Source organism: Helicoverpa zea, chromosome 10 (genome assembly GCF_022581195.2).
Source record: "Helicoverpa zea isolate HzStark_Cry1AcR chromosome 10, ilHelZeax1.1, whole genome shotgun sequence".
In the NCBI taxonomy this organism is placed as follows: domain Eukaryota; kingdom Metazoa; phylum Arthropoda; class Insecta; order Lepidoptera; family Noctuidae; genus Helicoverpa; species Helicoverpa zea.
The window spans coordinates 6,324,706-6,344,544 of NC_061461.1; the positions used below are offsets into that span (position 1 = coordinate 6,324,706).

At 38.1% G+C, this 19,839-nt stretch overlaps 1 protein-coding gene across 2 annotated transcripts; it reads right to left on the reverse strand.

Moving 5' to 3' along the window:
- Positions 1–15,580: 15,580 nt before the first annotated feature.
- LOC124633890 (protein D2-like) lies at positions 15,581–17,306 on the reverse strand. 2 transcript variants are annotated; one of them, XM_047169261.1, is made up of 5 exons: positions 17,101–17,306; positions 16,692–16,903; positions 16,469–16,561; positions 16,327–16,381; positions 15,581–16,242 (listed from the first exon to the last, which is right to left on the reverse strand). In XM_047169261.1, exons 2-5 carry the CDS (start codon positions 16,830–16,832, stop codon positions 16,049–16,051), a joined length of 483 nt encoding a protein of 160 aa, XP_047025217.1. In that variant the 5' UTR covers positions 16,833–16,903; positions 17,101–17,306; the 3' UTR covers positions 15,581–16,048. The 2 variants fall into 2 exon arrangements, with proteins under 2 accessions (XP_047025217.1, XP_047025216.1); XM_047169260.1 differs by lacking the exon at positions 17,101–17,306 and having other exon boundaries at positions 16,692–16,983.
- Positions 17,307–19,839: the final 2,533 nt, after the last annotated feature.

Below are 19,839 nucleotides of genomic sequence, written 5' to 3' on the forward strand. Positions count from 1 at the left end.
AGTTCCTAATTATGTTATACTTAAGTATTAAACGGCCTTTGTATTGTTCCACTGCAAGTAAGTATCTCCGCGGCCAGATTACTTAACATTGAGGTTAGCTTAGCTAAGTTTAGACATGATAGAAGTTCACAGTTTAAGACCTACATACATACATTTTACATAATCAGTCTCATCAGATGTGTAAATTAGTATTTCTGTGTCAGAAGGCTTCGTGTAGGAGGTTCCTTGGTTGAATTACACAGCGTAATAATTTATTGAATTACATTATGAATGAAGTGGTAAATACGTTCTGATACAATTTTATTAGTACTTAACCAGTGCTTTTAATCTTTAGTATCCTGTGTTTTAATATAATTTTAGGGTATTTTAGATACATGTACCAAAATTGATTAATTTTGTGAAAACTGCGTTCTAATCATCTCAGTACTTCTTAATGTAAATGCACTTATCGCATAACAGTACTGTGAGCGACACCCGCCGTGATGGGCACTTAGTTGAGAATAGATTCGTTATTTCGCAAACGTATTGCAGCACGGCATAAAGTGGCATTGAATTGATTTTCGTGGCGTGTGATGCGCGCGCGTCGGTTATGAATGGGCCGTAGTGAATCACGCGCGGCCATTCATGCCGCGACGCCTCCGCGCGCCGCACGCGCCTATCTAAACAAACGCATTATTTGCCAATACAGTCGTATTGTCTTTCATTTGCACCATCAACCTCTCACTTCCTGCCAGCGATAACGCTCATTATATGCTCGTACTTCACTATCATTACTGTCTCAAACAGATACTGAGATCTAATACCTTTTAATTCTATCCCACTGCAGTAAATGTCGATTTCCTGTTTGAATCCTAAGTCGTGAAATTTGAAATGAGATGTTGAGGTTAGGTTAATGATCGGCTCTTGCTTGTCTACCTACTTACTTAACTTTGCGTATAACCCTGACTTGAGGCCTCGACAACAATCACTTTGTATTGAAACATTATATCTACAAAATGGTGCCTTGACCTCTTCAAGCGGGGAGTTCGCGCGAACTTGTGAGCGTAGTCGTGACACTTGAAGCGACACTGAGCTTCATGGCACACTATGTTAGCCGACACTTTGAGAACATCGCAACACAGAGGCACACCTATTCATTATCGCCTCCAGTCAATAAAAATTCTATCGACATTTCTGACGTCTTTTAGTAAATGAGCATACTTAATTATACTCCGGGTCATTTTCCATTCTCTTCAACATAAAAACCAAGAATTAATGCTGAAATACTTTTATGTGAGCTAATTTAAATAATTCAATGCAAATTCGACATAAAAATTAATGGTTCGACTTAAATGGAATCTAATTCCTGATTAGACACGGTGGGATTATTAGTTTATAAGTGTTATATACACCCTAGAGAGAAAATATGAAAATATTTGTCTGAGGTACCTACTGAAAGTCGGATTTATAATATTGATGATACCTAATTAAGTACATAAGATTGTCATAGTTTACAGTTTAGTACCGTTACTAAGCACGTAATATAAAATAATAAGTATGTGACTATAAGTCATATGCATATCAAAGAGGATTATAATTATATATAAATTGTATCACTAGATAAAGCAAGCTTCGCTCTATAATTAAAATGATATCCAAGTTTAAATCGGGTTATAAAAATATCTAGTCTAGATAATACGATATCGATATTAAATTCTTGACCGTTATTTGAAGCTTACTAGTTTGAGATAGGCACCTACGTGTTTTCCGCTTTTATCTCCGTCCTTTTCTACCCCATATCTTGCATCTCTCTCGCACACCGACCAGTTTCACTCCCCACCAGGCAGGAGGCGACGAGTGTTCTCGGCGGCCACAGTTCGTCATTGGCGTCTTGTTTTCCGCCCGAGAAGGTTGGTCTAACCAACCGCTGTAGTATTTCGTTGAAAAATAAACTCAGTGCTCTCGCAGAACACAGGTGAGTTTATAATATTTTATACAATTTGTTAACGGTTTTACCGTTCGATATTCGATTTTGCGAAATCAAGTGTTAATATTTTGTGCATCTACCCCTTTTTTGTCACGAGTTTCTTCCGTGTACTTTTTTTTTCAGTAATTTGTTTTCAGAATGAGTGACTTATAAAGCAAATACAGATGCGGTTAATAATAAAGCTACCACAGCCCGTGCACGTGAATATGGAAAAGAAAGCAAGCCCGAAGTTCCTAAGGCACCTGTGGCCCTAGTTCAATCCTGCAAGGCGTTCAACTTTTTGACAAAAAAGAATGGTGTGAGGTGCGGTCCAACCAGCATCTCCTTAGTTCGGACTGGTCACTACCGCACTTGAAGAGGGCTGATGGTGTCAAGAAAGCTTTTCGGCCTTGAAAGACTTGGTACGCTCCCACGGACTGCCAGTAAGTCTGTTAGCCACCCCCCGTGGGGGTCGGCTCATTATCACGGCGTGTGATGGTTTTCAGCCTTGAAAGACTTGGTACGCTCCCACGGACTGCCAGTAAGTCTGTTAGCCACCCCCCGTGGGGGTCGGCTCATTATCACGGCGTGTGATGGTTTTCGGCCTTGAAAGACTTGGTACGCTCCCACGGACTGCCAGCAAGTCTGTTAGCCACCCCCCGTGGGGGTCGGCTCATTATCACGGCGTCTGATGGTTTTCGGTCTTGAAAGACTTGGTACGCTCCCACGGACTGCCAGTAAGTCTGTTAGCCACCCCCCGTAGGGGTCGGCTCATTATCACGGCGTGTGATGGTTTTCGGCCTTGAAAGACTTGGTACGCTCCGCCTAGGACTGCCAGTAAGTATACTAGCCACCCCCCGCAGGGGTCGGTTCATTATCACGGACCCGCGCAGGGTACCAATCTTGCATTTTGCGAGTCGCAGCATCATTACAAAGCAGGGACCAGTAAGTATACTAGCCACCCCCCGCAGGGGTCGGTTCATTATCACGGACCCGCGCAGGGTACCAATCTTGCATGTTGCGAGTAGCAGCATCATTACAAAGCAGGGACCAGTAAGTATACTAGCCACCCCCCGCAGGGGTCGGCTCATTATCACGGACCCTCGCAGGGTACCAATCATGCATGTTGCGGATCGTACCATCATTGCAATCTACCCTCGCAGGGTGGCTATTTGGATTGACTTTCGAAGAGTCGCCATTATAACCTTCCCTCGAAGGGAAATGGTAATCACACTCACGCTGAATGGTTAGTGACGCAAAACTCTAAAGGCTCCCTTGGGTCATCACGAGTAAATTACAATAGGAACCATGTCCAACAGAGGAAACAGAAAGCGTCCAGGACCGCAGGCGGACTTTGATGCGTCCAACAAGGCACGTAAGTTATGACTTTCGAGGCGGGTTGCCTAACATTATATCAAGACCAATGGAAAGAAATGGGAGCTCCGCCTTTCTTGTCAAAAATAATAACTGGGTATCGCATACCATTGGCCAAAAGCCACCTTTGATAGATAATGCCAGATTTGACCAGAGAGTCCAAAGAGATGGATGTCGTCATATCCCAAATGATAAAACAAAAAGTTCTATTGATAGCTGCAAATTCTGCCAGCTTTCTTTCCAATATGTTTCTTGTGCCCAAAAGGCGCCGGAAAGAACCGTCCAATACTCAATCTCAAGGTTCTCAACAAGTTCATAATTACGGAACCCTTCAGTTTAATAAATGTTTTTCGGGTGCTAGAGTTTCTTCAGAAAGACGAATGGCTGTGCAAGTGGATCTCGCCCAGGCTTACTTCTACCTTCCGGTAGCCGAAGGTCACAGACATGTTCTTCGACTAGTATACAGAAGAAGACTGCTTCAGATTACGTGCCTACCATTTGGCTTAAGCACGGCACCCAAGACCTTCGCCACAGTGACCAATTGGGTGGTTCAAACTTTGAAAACTCAAGGGTTACTTATAATTGTGTATCTCGATTTTCTGGTGGCTCACCAAGATATATTCGCCTACTTTGGGATCATTTGCACCACGTTTTGGATGGCAAGTGAATAAATCGCAAGCATTATCAACAAGATAATGACAAAACGCACTACGTGACAAACAGCAAGACAAACTTAGAAGACCTGCATAGCTTGATAGGACTTTTAAACTTCGCAAGTTTTCGTTGTCCCATACGGCAGACTGCATTTCCGGGCTCTCCTCACTTTCCTCAATGCAGTGTTGAACAGCAATCTATACCTACCCTATTCATGGAACCGTGAGCCAAACGGTGAACAAACCATAAGTCACGATTGAAGTAATGATCATATTTTATAAAAATAACTACGAAAGTAATATACTGACAACATTAGAAATGATATTTTAGAACGATGTCTGTGGAACTTATGCAATCTTTTCAAACTTATTTGAAATCAAATATAATAAATGCCGTAAACTATTTTCTTAATTTTAATGAAATATGTAGTAAATTGTTTACATGTAAAAGGAACCTAGAAGTCTTGACTGTCATACATAGAACCCTACTTAATTGAAGACCACAGATACTATGAACATTTTACATAAAAATGTGACGTTTTTGTCATCGGTCGGGTTATACCCACCATTTTGAAAAAGTGTCATTCTTTGGTTACATTGTGGGCTCACGGCTCGATGAATGGAGTATAGCAATGTTGAACCTACCAGCAGATGCCTTAGCAGATCTAAAGTGGTGGCTGGTCAGCTGCCACCAAACCTTGGATATTCATACGCCACTTCCCTGTCACCTTATAACCACGGACGCCTCCGATGTAGGATGGGGGCACAACTGAACGGAACTCCCGTAATGGGTTCATGGAACAAGAGAGAAAAAGGCTTTCACTGCGAGTTGCTAAGGAGATCAACAGCCATTTTTCAATGCAAAAATGGGACTGTGGTGTCATATCTAAGAAATCAAGGTGGCACCCGATCAAGGAGCCTACCGAACTTGACGTACAAAGTATTCAGTTATCTCGAGCTGTATCAAATCTATCACGTCGTGAATCATATACCAGCCCTATTCAACAGTCATGCAGACCATCTCTCCCGACACAAACCTCCACCGGAGTGGCATCTTGTATCAGCAGTGGACCTATTTGCCTCGAAGCGAGCCCAGGGACACATAGTTGTGTACTACGTGCCCCTAGATCTGAAGGACCCGAAAGCGGGGTTCCACGATGCCTTTTTCTCAAGTTTGGACTTACCCGCTAGCATGGGTATTACCGCCACCTTACCTTATACCGTAGGTCCTCAGTCATCTCAATTCAGGAACGGGAGTTAATCTCATAGTAGTTCCTTCGGTGGCACCAGGTATTTTGGCGAGCAGATTTGAAGTCCCGATCATTAGCAGTACCCTACACACTGATGAACCTCGAGCAGAAACTGATAGACACAGCAACGGGGATACCCCCTGCCAAGGTCAAGGAAATGGGGTGGGGGGGGAGGGACAAGGAGTCTCTCCGACTGAAGTCTTCTTCAATCCACACGCAACACTTATCGATCAGCTTGGAGTCGATAGTTAAATTGGGGCGAAAAGTATGAAATTAGATCCTATGAATCCTTGAATCCCTATTTGGACCTATACTTACCCAATTTTTAGCGGACTTACACATAGTAAATAAACTAGCATACAATACTATTTTATTACACAAGTCAGTTATAGCTACACTATGCAATGCAGAAACCACTGGAGAGCTAGGTTCACACGTTCTAGTCGGACACATTTTAAAATCAATAGCGCTGAGCAAACCTGTTCCCCGGGAAGCCGTCCATCTGGAATATTGACCAATTGGTAACCTACTTAAGTGCAGTAAACGGAGACGAAAATAATCCATTTGCAACTTCCAGGCACGCTGCTGCTCTTTCTTTTGCTAGCTGTTTTGGAAAGGCGAGTCCATGATCTTTCCTTGCTTGCAATAGACCCAGAACATTTCAAAACCAACAAAGATAATTTTATCTTATGGCCAGTCTTTGGCTCTAAGACCGACAGTTCTAGTCATAGGCAGTCGGGTTGTTGTTTGATGGATAATCAGGAAAATATAAATCTAAGTCCAGTGTATTGGGTCAGAAAGACTTAAGCCTTGTTAGAAGATAGACGGACATCGGCTAATTCCTTAAATTTATTTATATCCGTTAGAGGCCAACCAAAGGCAGCCACCCGAACGATGATTGCGGGTGGATTAAGACATTGTTAAAAGAGGCAGGAATAACTACAACCCCAGGAAGCTTCCACTCGGCGGTAGCGTCAAAATCTGTGTTGACAATATACCTTTGGACGATATATTAGCCAAGGGTAATTGGCGATCAGGCAATACATTTGCCCATTTTTACAGAAGGGAAAGATACCCACTAAATAGAAGTAGCAAGTTATCTCGATTATTTAATTAATCCAGCTGATTAATGTCTATATTTTTGTTACTATTGTTATTAAGAAGTGTCGCAATGTTTTTGTTAATTACTATTAGAAAATGAAATCAATTTTGCTTTTGTTCTTGCATCTCTCTTTTAATTATTTTTTTTACTCATCCTCCGAGCCCCTTTCCCAACTATGTTGGGGTCGGCTTCCAGTCTAACGTCTAGATGTAGCTGAGTACCAGTACCAGTTAACTTTTATTACATTAGTATTCCAGGACGCAATACACATACTTACATGTGATTACTCGTGTACCTAAGTACCTATTTACATACACAATTTCATTGTGCTTTTGCTCACATTGGCGTCCACTTCCACCAGGCGATAACAAACACGTCTCAAACTAGTAAGCTTCAAATAACGGTCAAGAATTTAATAGCAGCGTTTTACCTGAAATAAAACGCATATTAAATACTTACCTTATTTGAAGCTTACATTTTAATTTCTGCCTGGTGTTTTCGACTCAATGACGAACTGTGGCCGCCGAGAACACTCGTCGCCTCCTGCCTGGTGGGGAGTGAAACTGGTCGGTGTGCGAGAGAGATGCAAGATATGGGGTAGAAAAGGACGGAGATAAAAGCGGAAAACACGTAGGTGCCTATCTCAAACTAGTAAGCTTCAAATAAGGTAAGTATTTAATATGCGTTTTATTTCAGGTAAAACGCTGCTATTATTGCACTATTAACTGTTATGTTAAGCTTCATATAGTTAGATCTGTGGTACCGACACAAGTACTCACGACATAATTAGGTTCGGCTACTTACTACTTAGCCACTTATGGGGCCACTTACCGTGTCGTTTATTGAATGTGTATCGGCCGAGGAAAGTTTAATGCTTTTTAATGAATTTAAATGTATTCTTAATTACGAACTGGTTCAGGTGCGTTAACCTGCATTTAGGGTACGTACCTATATCGTATTTGTCACTCTACTTACCGTTTTTCGAAGTGCCTCGGCGTTGATTTGATTAATTAGACGGTGAACTCGTATTTCAAGAAACGCAGATCGAAATAATTTGAACATTGCCTGCAGGGTAAATCAATTAGAAATTGGAAAATAAGTGCACACGAGGAGCACACACACACGTTTTGTTTTTTTCCAATTTCCGTGAAGTTTATTATTTGAATAAATTGTTTTACCTAAATTGAAAAGCTATGCAGAGAGTGGTCGACAAGTGAGGAGTAAAGTAATAAAAAAGTAATATTAACAACTGAAATATAAACTAAGACAGCGAATATATTCTCCAAACAATAAACTGATCCATCTAGATTTAGTCAGGAAACATTGTGTGGGCGGAGTTTATGCACCTCATTAATAAATTTCGGACTTCCCAATTCTAGATTAGTTGTTTTAATAATACTGGATCTATTATAACTTGAAATAGCAAAAGCTGTTTTTCACATTCAACTTGACCCATGTCTCATAAAATAGTCATTGAGACTTCCGTTGTGGATACCTAATATCATTTCTGTATCTAAGAAACAACATCTCACGTGGCTTTTACAAAATATTCCTCAATAATAAGCTAAGCTAGTTTTGTTATCTATGAATAATCGTTATTTTATCATAAACATGACAAAGTAACAATTTTGCCTCCAATATCAGATATATTAAGTCAAAATTTAAAATATCGTGTGTTAGAATGTTTCGCGTGCAAAAAATATAGAGGAGCGGTTTAAAGTTCATTTTAATCACGTTACTGAAAACGAAGTTTCTGTTCGCTGATTATATTGCTATTTATGAGTTCGTTTTTCGCACTAATTAAAAGGTACTTTCAGCAGCTTCTGAGGCTGTAAGTTTTGTGCCACACTGCTGTTTTTTTCCGTGTACTGATTTTAATGTATTTTTGTGAATAACATGACATTGTCTTGCCATGTCACATTACTAACGTAAATAAAAGGATGTTTAGAACAATTTTCTTATCGCCATGTGGTTGTAGGAAACGAAGAATCAGCAAGGAACTTGTGACATAACATTGCATTATTAACGAGCAACTGGTAAGTCCACCTCGTATTTATTAAAAGTGCGTGTAAATTCAAATAACATCAATTAATATTCCCCGCATAACTCTCCGAGACGTTAAGGTGATAGCAAACTGACTTCTACTTGTGTGAGTATCATGATATTATATTACGATATGTAAACCGATAATCTGAATTCAGATTCCCTTCACCCGTTTATGGCTCTACTTAATGTTTGCGATGTAAAATCGTCGTTAAAATCGAGCTTATATTATACTCGATACCTTTTGATATTCAACTAAGCTACTAGATCTTTATGGCAATGGCTTGGCTTGTGAAGTTTACGGCTACCTACTTAAGAAAACTTCAAATGTTACTTTTGTTGTTGAAGAGACGATTACGCGGATTAGATATGTTCGGGATGGTGTCTTATCTGGCATTGTACAGCCATCTCCCCATTTCCGGTTTCATTCAAGAGAGATTGCAGAATAATAATACTGTAAGGTTAACATCTCAATCTGGTGTTTGTTGTTTCAGGTCAGGACAGCAGATCATGCCGATTTCATATCGAGATTCCAGAATACCCGGTATAAATCATACCTAAGCCAGAGTGAGGTTACTGTAAAATCTAAACGCATTCAATACAGGAAGACCAATATGATGTACCCCGGTAATGCAGACTTCGTAGAATCTAACATATCATCCGATTCAATTTCTGAGATCAGGAATGGTTCAGTAGTAGGAACGCTTAATAAAATATCTGACACGCGCTTTAAAAGCGTTTATTTGTGAATGAATGTTACGGAACACGAGGCGCTAGAATTCGCGTCATCTGGTGAAATAGTGACAAGCGTTGCGGAAAGCTGTTAGTGCTTCGAATGAAGGTTTCGGCGGGAGTGCGGGGCGCGGGGGGAGTCGGAGGGCCACGCATGCGCGTTGCGCAACCTGCGGCGCCGGTGAATGGAGCCTCTGCGACGCGAGTGGGAGTCGGTTTTTATCAATGAACGGCGAATTTGTGGCGTTCCTACGCACGGCGGCATCGCGCGTGTCACGGCCGCGCACCGCGCCGCATCGCGACGCGTCGTGCCCTGCCGCCCGCCCGGCGCCAACATCCACCACCAACCTTGCTAACAGAGAATGTCAACGCACGCTCACATACGTTGCGTTACTTCCTAACCTCTCATTAAGATGGCACAGTTCTCCGCAGTCGCTGATAAGCGCCTACTGGTCATTCAAAGCGAGTGACATACACCCACGCATAAATCTAAATATCATGTCAATGGTTACTGCTTAATGTTATAAAACCAGTATCTTTCTGTAGCAGATATCTTGTTTTCGTTAAGCTCTACGCAAATTACTAAGCCTTTACAAAAACACGTAGTTACTGCAGCTACACTTACTTTTTTATGTGTTTGTTTAAATAGGCAAATCATGATTTCAAAACATTTTAATAGCTGATCCAATTCAAACATAATTATATGTGTATCATAAATCGACATTTATTGATTACGACTTCACTATTACGCATGATATCTTTTAATCGATTACTGATCTGATATAATTGATAATTTAATTAATATAATCCGGCTCGTCTCAATAGACGGCACGTGTCCTATAAAAATGTTAGTATATTGATGTATTCAAGCGAATTTGAAAGGAAATAATTAATTAATTTAATTGCTTGGGCTCCGCTAACGCCTCCAGTCAGCCTTCGTTCAGATTTAACCATGACGTCGCGCGCGCAGTTATCTCGGCCATTGAGAAACGGGCCGCGCTTGCGCTGTATTTGGCGATGACTGCATTAGAAACTCTCTTAATGTAACTTTATCAAACGCACTTGGCCTTATTTATTTAACAATAAAGCACACGTTGATAATGTTTACTTGATTATTTTCGAGTTATTCGATATTGTTTTGTTTGTTAATCGGAGCGGTACCCTTATTGGTATGAAAGGCCGGTAACGTGAAATAAACAGGCTATAAACTATTATACAAATATTGCTAATACAGCTTACAGTTTAAGTATTAATGCTAATCATGGTAAGCCTAAAGAAAATCAGCTGAATACTGATTATAATTAGATCAAGTGGCTGTGAGCTTTTAACACTTTAACAATGTCTCTTATCAAAGTCACTATGGATTATGAAGCATACGCATAAGCGAACATTCAAAGTCTTCTAAGTCATGTCCTGCTCTCTCAACTGTTACCCAAATCGTTATCTGCTCAGATTGTAGTCGATTTATACACACAACAATAGAAAACCTGCTATCTATTATATTTCTTCAATTAAATATCAAGTATCAAAACAGGTTGGCACAAGCCAGCAAGGTAAGTAAAATCAATGCAATTCTTCAAGTAACTTCAGTGGTCGCAGTAATTCAAACTTCAAGCTAATTTCGGATCACAATGTGGCAATATAAACTTGAAACTGTTGCATTATCATAGAAATGGATTTAGCCGAATTGATTGATATTACCTGCGTGGCGTGGGCGATGGGCCGGCGTGGGCGCACCGTGGGCGACCGGAAGGAAGCCGTAACTTTTGGCTTTTCACATATAACAGCACTTGCGACACGTAAACAACCATGTTTTCTATATAAATCATTTAGAGTAAAGCTTTAAGGGATTTGGAGACCATCAATCTATTTATTAAGCCTTCGTAGTATATCTTACACGTGGAACAAATCTCTAGTCAACAGAAGCCGCGTGGTATGTTCGTAATTGGAATATTTATTGGCTTTGAAGTTATGCAATACTCATTTTGACATTTTTCCACTATAGTGTAGTAAAACAATTAAGACGGCCCTTTAAAATAAAAAAAAAATACGTGTGGCACTCGGGGACTGCCGCGGGAAAGCTATTGCATAGCATTCTGTATCAACTTATGCAATTATAATTATTTATTTTTATTTTTTATTTTATTCATACAGTATTTCTGCAATTACTTCATTGTTCACTTGCCACACGTAATTGCCAACTTACTTAGATAAATACTTATACACCTATATACTTTCTCACAAACAGCTGATTATGTATTCGTCCGATTTCGGAGCAGCTCGTCTCGATTCGGGCGAGTTCCGTAAAGTCGTACAATACGTCTAATCGCACGACACACAGCGCCGTGTCGAAGACTGCCGAACTGACACGACGTTAGACGATGCACGGCCTTCAAGCCACACCTCCATGCCCGTCGGAGTGGGGAGCGTGAGGTTTTTTCGTTACGGAATTTCTGGATTTGGTCCCCGCGCTCAAAGCCTGCGATAGAAGCTATGCAATAGCTTAAAAGTTTACCACATTGTATCCTAAGTTACTTAGTCACCATGCAATTTTGTCAGCAGATATCATTTTGGGTTCTACTAAACGCGCAAGTCCACATGTATCACCTTATGACTCGTCCTGCAAGAAACCGTCTCACATCTCAAATCCAGTTATGGAAATATCACGTCACTCAAATTCAATTTCTTATAACAACCAAGCTAGAGTGTATATTTATGTATAATTCTAAAATATAATTGGTATAATCTGACCAGTGCTCATGTCCTCAAGACAAACCACTAAAAGTATGTTTAATGATTTTATTAAGTCAATTACACGTTTAACAAATGTATGTAATTCGATAACTGAACGTTTTAGCTGGACGATGTAATAATAGGTAATAAGGAGACTAGCGGGCAATGCTAATGTCACGGCTCCATTTTGTTCGGCACTAGGTTAAGCCCGCAGCTTCGCTTGTTTTGACTGTGAAAATATTTATAGGTATATGTATTATCTTCCTACTCGATAAAATGTATTCTTTTGCTATGAGCTTACACAAAAATTTTAATGTATTATGAAATTCAAATTGAGCAGGAAAATCTTTTCACGAATACTAATCTTACGTAGCCTCGAGTGCCTATATGCCTATTACTATAATTTCCAGCGATTCATTATTTATAGACAATTGATAATACTTATGTTGTTGATATCTATCAGTAAAATATTTTAGTTTATATGGAAATATATCTGAGTAGGTAGGATCATGTTTAAGTGTATTTTCCTGGTATCTATTACATCTATTTAAAATGAATAGGTTTATTTTATTCGTTAAATCTTATATACGAATCTAATTAGTTCGTCTAAAATTCGCTTTACCCTGATGAAGAAATATAAGACTCAATCATTAAGTATTGTGATTTTATCACAAACACACAGGTAAATTATTAAGTAGTACTCGTCATTTTATTGTAGAGAAGAGAATATGTGAAACATATTTGACCCCAATCAAAAAAAGCAAACCACCGGCAAGTCAAAAATTTCAATATAATGTAGAATATTGATGACATAGATAGAGGGTTCGAAATCATGCACCGTAATGTTCTCCATTTGAATATTAAGAAAAACGTGGCGAGTTTCTCTATGGGTGTTGCGTCGCAAGTATTTCCGGAGGGTCACCGAACGCGCACACGCCAAACCGGTTCAGTAATTTGGTGTTTCTGGAGAGCCATGTCGATTAATTTACGATAGACGAGCTTCCTGTCAAAAATGATGCGACATCCAACCTCGTGATATGACAACTCAACCATTAGATAGCCATCGAAGTTTTGTTTCTTTTTACCTTTCAACAGAACTGTTAATTAAGATAAGCTCCATGGTACCTTGGCATGGTGATGTCATCTCTGAATGAATTAATAATTCATGGTCATAATAGAAATTAAATTGATTAAATTTCTAATGGGGTATCAAAGTCCATGACAATATAAAAGGTTTTATATAAGTACCTGCGTGTGGCTAAGTTCTTACAACTATTGCAAGTATCACTAAGCATAGTAGAATTAGTAGGTATTACAAGTTGAAGGTTGTTATGCTTTGACTTGTCACCAGTGATTTTTATGAATGAACATAAGTAGTAATACTGATTCATTATTCCTCTTATTTTGTTTTCATTAATCTTTACGTCTATCCCGCTGTTGAATAATATACCTATCTACATGTATATACATTGGTCGCATTACGTCATTATTATCCACTTGTTTTGTGATCTATAGCTACAAAAACAAAACTAAGTCAAGACCTTCGGCTTAATACTACCTAAAGCGGAATAAAAAATAATGTTGTAACAAATATATTCCCAGAACTAGCCCTGCTATGAGCACCGTGTGTCATTTTGTGGTTAACCAGAATTAATCATTCATTCAGTATTATATATTTCTAGGAATAAAGTTTGTGTTTACAAAATCTAAATTTAATTCAATCTCTATACCTCTGTGCATTAAGAATAATAATTATAAGAAATCTTGACTGTTATTTCTAGTAACTGTAATTTATTAGCTAGAATTATTAATTAGCTAAAAGTAAGGATATTTGTTTTTATTGTGACGCGCAGCAAAATAAAGTCACAAAGGTGTAGGTATATGTCACAGCAGTGATCCTGAAATAAACTGAGTAGGTATGCTACAGGAACGTAGGCTGCAATTACGTACAAATGAACACTCTTTGAACGTAATGAAAAATTTATCTTTTTCTAAAGATATTTATTGTTGTGAAAGAAGACACTTGTTAACAGGCGATACCTTATATTGTTAAACCACTGACATTTCTAAATGAACACTCAATTATCTACGCGTCTAATTTAAGACATTATTTTGTAAACATTTGCCAGACATGACGCATTTCAGCAGGTAGCTAATGTTATTGAAAGCTTCACTTGGCCTTCATATTTCTGATAAACCGACGTTTTTTATACGAAATATCCATAAATTTTCCCTACGCTAATTGCTCTTACAGGGGATTATTTTAAGTCCCAATTAAAATTGTACTTGCAAATATAAATAGTTCGCCCTCACAATTTTTTATTGAGCGAAATTCAAGGTTGATGGGTACCCATTGGTATTTTCTTGCGAGTTAAAAATAAAACTTCGACCCTACAATGTCGTCATTCACGGTCTAGGACAACAGATACCTAGCTGTTTTTTTCTTAAGCTTAGTGCATTAATTAGTAGATAAAGTAGATAAATAACCGCCATTAAAGAATCATCAGTGAGCCATTAATCAATGTCTTGTCATTTTGTACCATTATGTACCTAGATACTTGAAAATAAGAAAAAGTAAAATACTGAGATTAATTTCCTGTATACCTAATAATCTGAATTGTTGTTAGTCCAAATTGTATTATGTAATCGGCTACCTAACTCTAATTCGTGGATAAGTTGAGTTAGAAAAAACTAATTTCGTGATTGTACTCTCACTGAGAAGCCTAGAACAAACTTTATGTGCCGTTACATTTGAAACTGGACGCTACGGCAGAAACTTATCCACTCGATTATCCTGACTCATGAGATTGATTTGTGCTCAAAACTTAATGTTTAGCTTACAATGTACTACCATATGACAACACAAAAAATACACACAAGCACGCAATAAATATCGAAGAACGACGACATATTTTTAACGTCACGTTAAAAGCAACACTTATCTGAAAGTAAATTGACTTTCATAAACACAATTAAACCTTGTGATACTTTATAAAAGTGTCCGAAAACAACGGCGGCTATAATACATTGACATATTAAGTACCACTATAAAACTGCGAGGGACCACCCGGGTCATGGACCATGGTCCTTATTCCGAGAACTGTCACACCACGTGACATTCGCATTATTTTGGTGACCCGTAACAACACTCTCAAAGAAAAGGCGATTTTCGAAAATGTATATCATTAGGTCGTCCACGATAAATCACACTGGATAAAACCAGTAGTTAGAGATGAGAAAATAATTTGTTTATATAAATTAGGCGCGGTGCACGGTGGTGGCGCGTGGGACGCGAGGTGAGAGGGAAGTGTCGCGTGCGCGCGCGCAGCCTACGCTCAGCTCGTGCCGCCATTATTTTTCAACTTGTCCGTTGAAATGAAATAAAAGAATTGTGTTTTAGCACGAAGAGTACCTATGGGCGTTGTTTTAATTAACCCTTAGTATTTGTCTTCGATTGTAAATACGGCTCAACATAAATCTATTTATTTCTTTTGGTTACTTTACCAACTGGCTTAATTATACCATTAGCAAGTACTATGTGCTTAAGTGGTCACTTGTATTTTATTGAAAGCTTTGGATATTTTATGTTTTTCAATTATTTTATAAATGGCGTTTGTATAAATGTTGATAGGTTCGTAACCTTATTTTAATTATGGTTTTATGACGTCTTTGAAATAGATTCTAAATTCCCGTTTTTAAGTTCGTTAAGCTTGATACTGAGAAGGTAATAAAACCAAAATGTGTTATGTTGGTTTATTTAATTCTTATTAGGCGATCATAATGCTACAATTTAATGTATCAACTACAATTTATAGCATAAGCTAGTTACGCTACAGGGAACCATCTTATATATCTCCTCATATTTAAATATGATATGAAATAATGCAATATAGAAGGTAATTATTTAAGTAACTAAAGTACCTTCCTACATACCTCTATACCTACTGCCTACCTATACAATTTATAAAGATCAATGTACCTACTTAAGTTCTTATTTATTTTATTTTTGGTAATGTATCTTAGAACAGAAACAAATTAACTTAATCTTAACTAAAAACATCGTATCACAAGACTGTGTGAAAATGTCATAACTATTAATACAAACAAAAACGTCCAAATTAAAATAAAACTTAGGCTGAAGATTTTACAATAATACTAGACTGTGCTTGAATCAAAACAAGAATTTTACAGTCGCCATCGTAACTACTAACGCCATCTAGAATTCGGTCTTGAATTCAATTCCCGCAACGGGTCCACAGAGGTTTTTACCGACGAGCCATTTAGCGAGAGTGAATCGGTGTCGCGTGGAAGGCACAGTGGGCAAGAAGTTGTTTCCATCGGCCTGTTCGTAGAGTAGGATAACGTAGCGATGTGGCCCCGTGCCGCGAGGTGGCGCTGGTGGTTTGTACCCTAAAGCGTGCAAGAGTTAAAAAATATTTTTGTTGAAGGCGTAGAATATTATTCCATAAGCTTTTGCTCATCAAAAGGACTTACCCCTATAATCTATGCCAACGGTTTTACTACTTTCCTTAGCTTTCAGCGCTAATCCCTGGAACAAAAATCTTGAATGAAGATCGCAAGAGCAATTACATTGTCAGAGTTCATTCATATTCGGATACCTATACCTAGAACTTACTGGTATGTTAGATTTCACCATGTGCAGATAAAATTCACCGTCCAACTGCGGCGGTGCATCCGGGTCAACCATAATTAAAGTGTAGAATTTTTTCTGCAACAGTCAAATTAATAAAAACGCAGAAGAAGCTCACTCGACAAATAAAAGTAATGGAGAGATTTTAGAAGAAATATATGATATGCTGACCCAAAATTATCAAAAAGAAAAATTAGATCAATCTTACTGAATCTGCCAAAGGATACTGGAATAACGGCTCTTCCATGAATACTTGTTTTGGAAGAAGGACATCGCAGTTATGGTCGTTGACGATGGTGCCTCCAACACTGGTGATGTTTAACCCCGTAAGACGATCACACCCTTCCATAAGACTCTTTACTTCAGTCAGAGAACACTGGGAAGCGGTTCCGTGCACCACCCTCCATACAAAAGCTAAAGCTAGATAGCATTTAATCATTTCAGAAACCTTATAGATTCGAACGGTTTAAAGCAACTGAGATTCTAACGGTAAAAAGTATAGGTTGCGTGTGAAATGTTGTATTAACGCCAGATGTTTGTTTTGAAATCAAATGGTGAATTTGCAAACAATAGACCCGATAACATTGATGTATATGGCGAAAAGAAAAGGGACTTACCTCATAAGTTCAATTATGTTATTATTGATCTGGTAATGGAACCGTGTCTCACCTTCTTGGACTCTTAATATCGTATTCACATGGCAAATATACTAACACAATGATTTTAATATGTATCTAATTACCAATACGTCATAGGTCCTTGCCTATCAAAGTATTGGTACTAACTACTATCACAAGACCCTCATTTGACAAAAAAAAAATAATTTCTGGTTTCTGGTCATGTTTGTTGGCATAAATGACAGATATAAAATTGACACTGAATGGCACTATTATACAGTTACCTACCCCAAAAGTACAATATAAATAAGATATGCAGGATTTTTAACAAGTAATAATGAAGATACGTTATTTGGAGTGAAAAAGTTAATTTCAGCAATGCAACCTATTTACCAACATAAACTAGGTATACCTAGACCAGACCATGCAGTTATCCAGAGACCAGATGAATCTCGAAATAACAGAACGACTAAGATGCGCAAAATTGTGGTGTCAACGTTACTGGAGTTTATTATGCAATCCTGCCTTGCACTGTCGTGCTAAATTCGAAATATATAAAATGTTTGTAAGACCTATACTGACTTACGGTTGCGAGGTTTGGTGTTTAGACGAATGTAGTTCAAAAAAACTGATTCGTTTTGAAAGTGGTGTCTTGATTGAAATTTATAAATCAAATTATCCTCACAGGCATCCTAACAAATTAAAACCCAATATCAGGACCGTTTATAGTAAATATCGAGCAAGTGATGTCATAGATCATATTAAGAACGAACGTCTATGTTGTTCGATATTGCTGGAACGCGAAGAAGTAGCTCTAAGGAGACATCGGCAACGATTTCGGCATGCGTGTATTCGTTTTTGCGATGAAGTACAAATTAAGAGGTTTAGAGCGCATCTTTCACAACCGGATATTTCCACAGAACAGAATATAGAACTGACAGACTATAAGGCAGCTGCTTCTTCACGCAAAAATAGTATGGATGACTCACCAGGATGATTTATTTGCTGCAATGTAGGTACTAATGTGGAACTTATGGTGGCGACAGTAATCCCTCAGTCAAACCGACATTTCAGGATCAGTAACGATAACAATCTTTATATCCTTGAGATATAAAGAGCAGAAAAAGTGAATTCCTACCATTTTTTAAAGATAATAAATAAGGTAGGGCAAAGATGAAGTGATACTGAAGTCGGAAGAAGAAAGAAAAATTAAATTAATCGAAAATTATTGGATTCAGTAAGAAATATTTAACTTAGATATTAAAATGTTTAAGACTTTTTTTCTGTCATTATTTTTCCAGTTTTGAATACACCTTAGAGCTAAAAAGCTGCATGAAAATAACTTCCATGATGTACTTACGCAGGTACTGAAATTCAAATTACAAAGTAGGTTAGGTAGTTAACTAAAAGATACAATTCTCCTAATCCTTATTTATAAATCTCATTTACATCCGTTTGCGAAATCCATACGCTCATTAAGAAACAGCAGGTATTTAACACATAATTTATTTGCAAGTAGTTTTATTAAAACTTGCTTACGTAAAGAAGAGCTTGGTACAGGTTACAGGATGGTAGGAAATGAAAATCTGGCATGAAAAAAAGTTAGTCAACGTCTGCTTTTCTTAAGCCTTCTTTTATTTTCTAGTCGGATGCTCCTTCGAATCACAACAGCAGCGGACGGTTTAGTTTCAGAATTCATACTTGTTAACACAGAGCAAGAGCTATACAAGCTATTCTGGTTTTTTTGCTTATCACAAGCCCTGGTGAAATATCTTGATGTGTCAGACTCATTTCCAGATAGTGCATGAATCAGTCTGCGAATGGTTTTTAATTTGGCTCCAGTTGAGCGTTTCCATCGTATCTCTTGTAACTTCATATATTTGGTCACATCAATATCTGTGAACTGTTTGTAAAGCCTACGCTCATCATTTATTTGGAATATATGTCTTAATGCTTGAACTTCTAGAGATCTTGAGTGCCTGTTGCACCCTTCTTCAAACCAATTATAAATCAAAATTGGTCTCAAAAATAATTTATAAGCAAGTATTTTTCTCGCAATAGACGTATTATTTGAACAGTTTAATATTTGTTCACTCTTTTCCGTCCAGGAAGTACATAAATTACGATAATTATTCTGCATTTTGAAGTGTCATTGGAAGGTATGTAGGTACGAAATCACAGCACTAAATAAATAAATCTCCAGAGAAGCGTAATCATGCCGAATTTTATTCTGGAATTAGTACACTAAAGTGACAATACAACGATACAACCACGCTGTCACAGGTAAAGTCAGGAACATTTTGAGAAACTCTTTTCTAATAGACAAAAGCGTTTCTATTTCTACCGCTCAATCGTTGTGGCGTTGTCGCAGGAATAAAAGATAGTGTAGTTGCGAACTACAAGTAAGCAGGTATCCAAAATTCATGGTCATGAACCTGGAGGAGGTTTTGGACATTCAGTCGAAATAGGCGGCAAAGGACATCTGAATCTGAAAATAAAGGTTCATTAATGAAGAACTGACCTATTCTAGTCATTTTTGTATTAAGTGCTTAAAGAATGAGATTTATAGAAGTGCAGAAATTCTTCAGGTAAATGTTAAAAAAGGCTTCCAAAATTCATTGATGATTTGCCTGTATGTACAAAATAAAAAACACAGAATTTCACGGTTTGTTTCAAAACGAAGAATTTCTGCAGCTTCAAAAATATTTTTTGATAATGGCAATTTTTTCTCAAGATTTG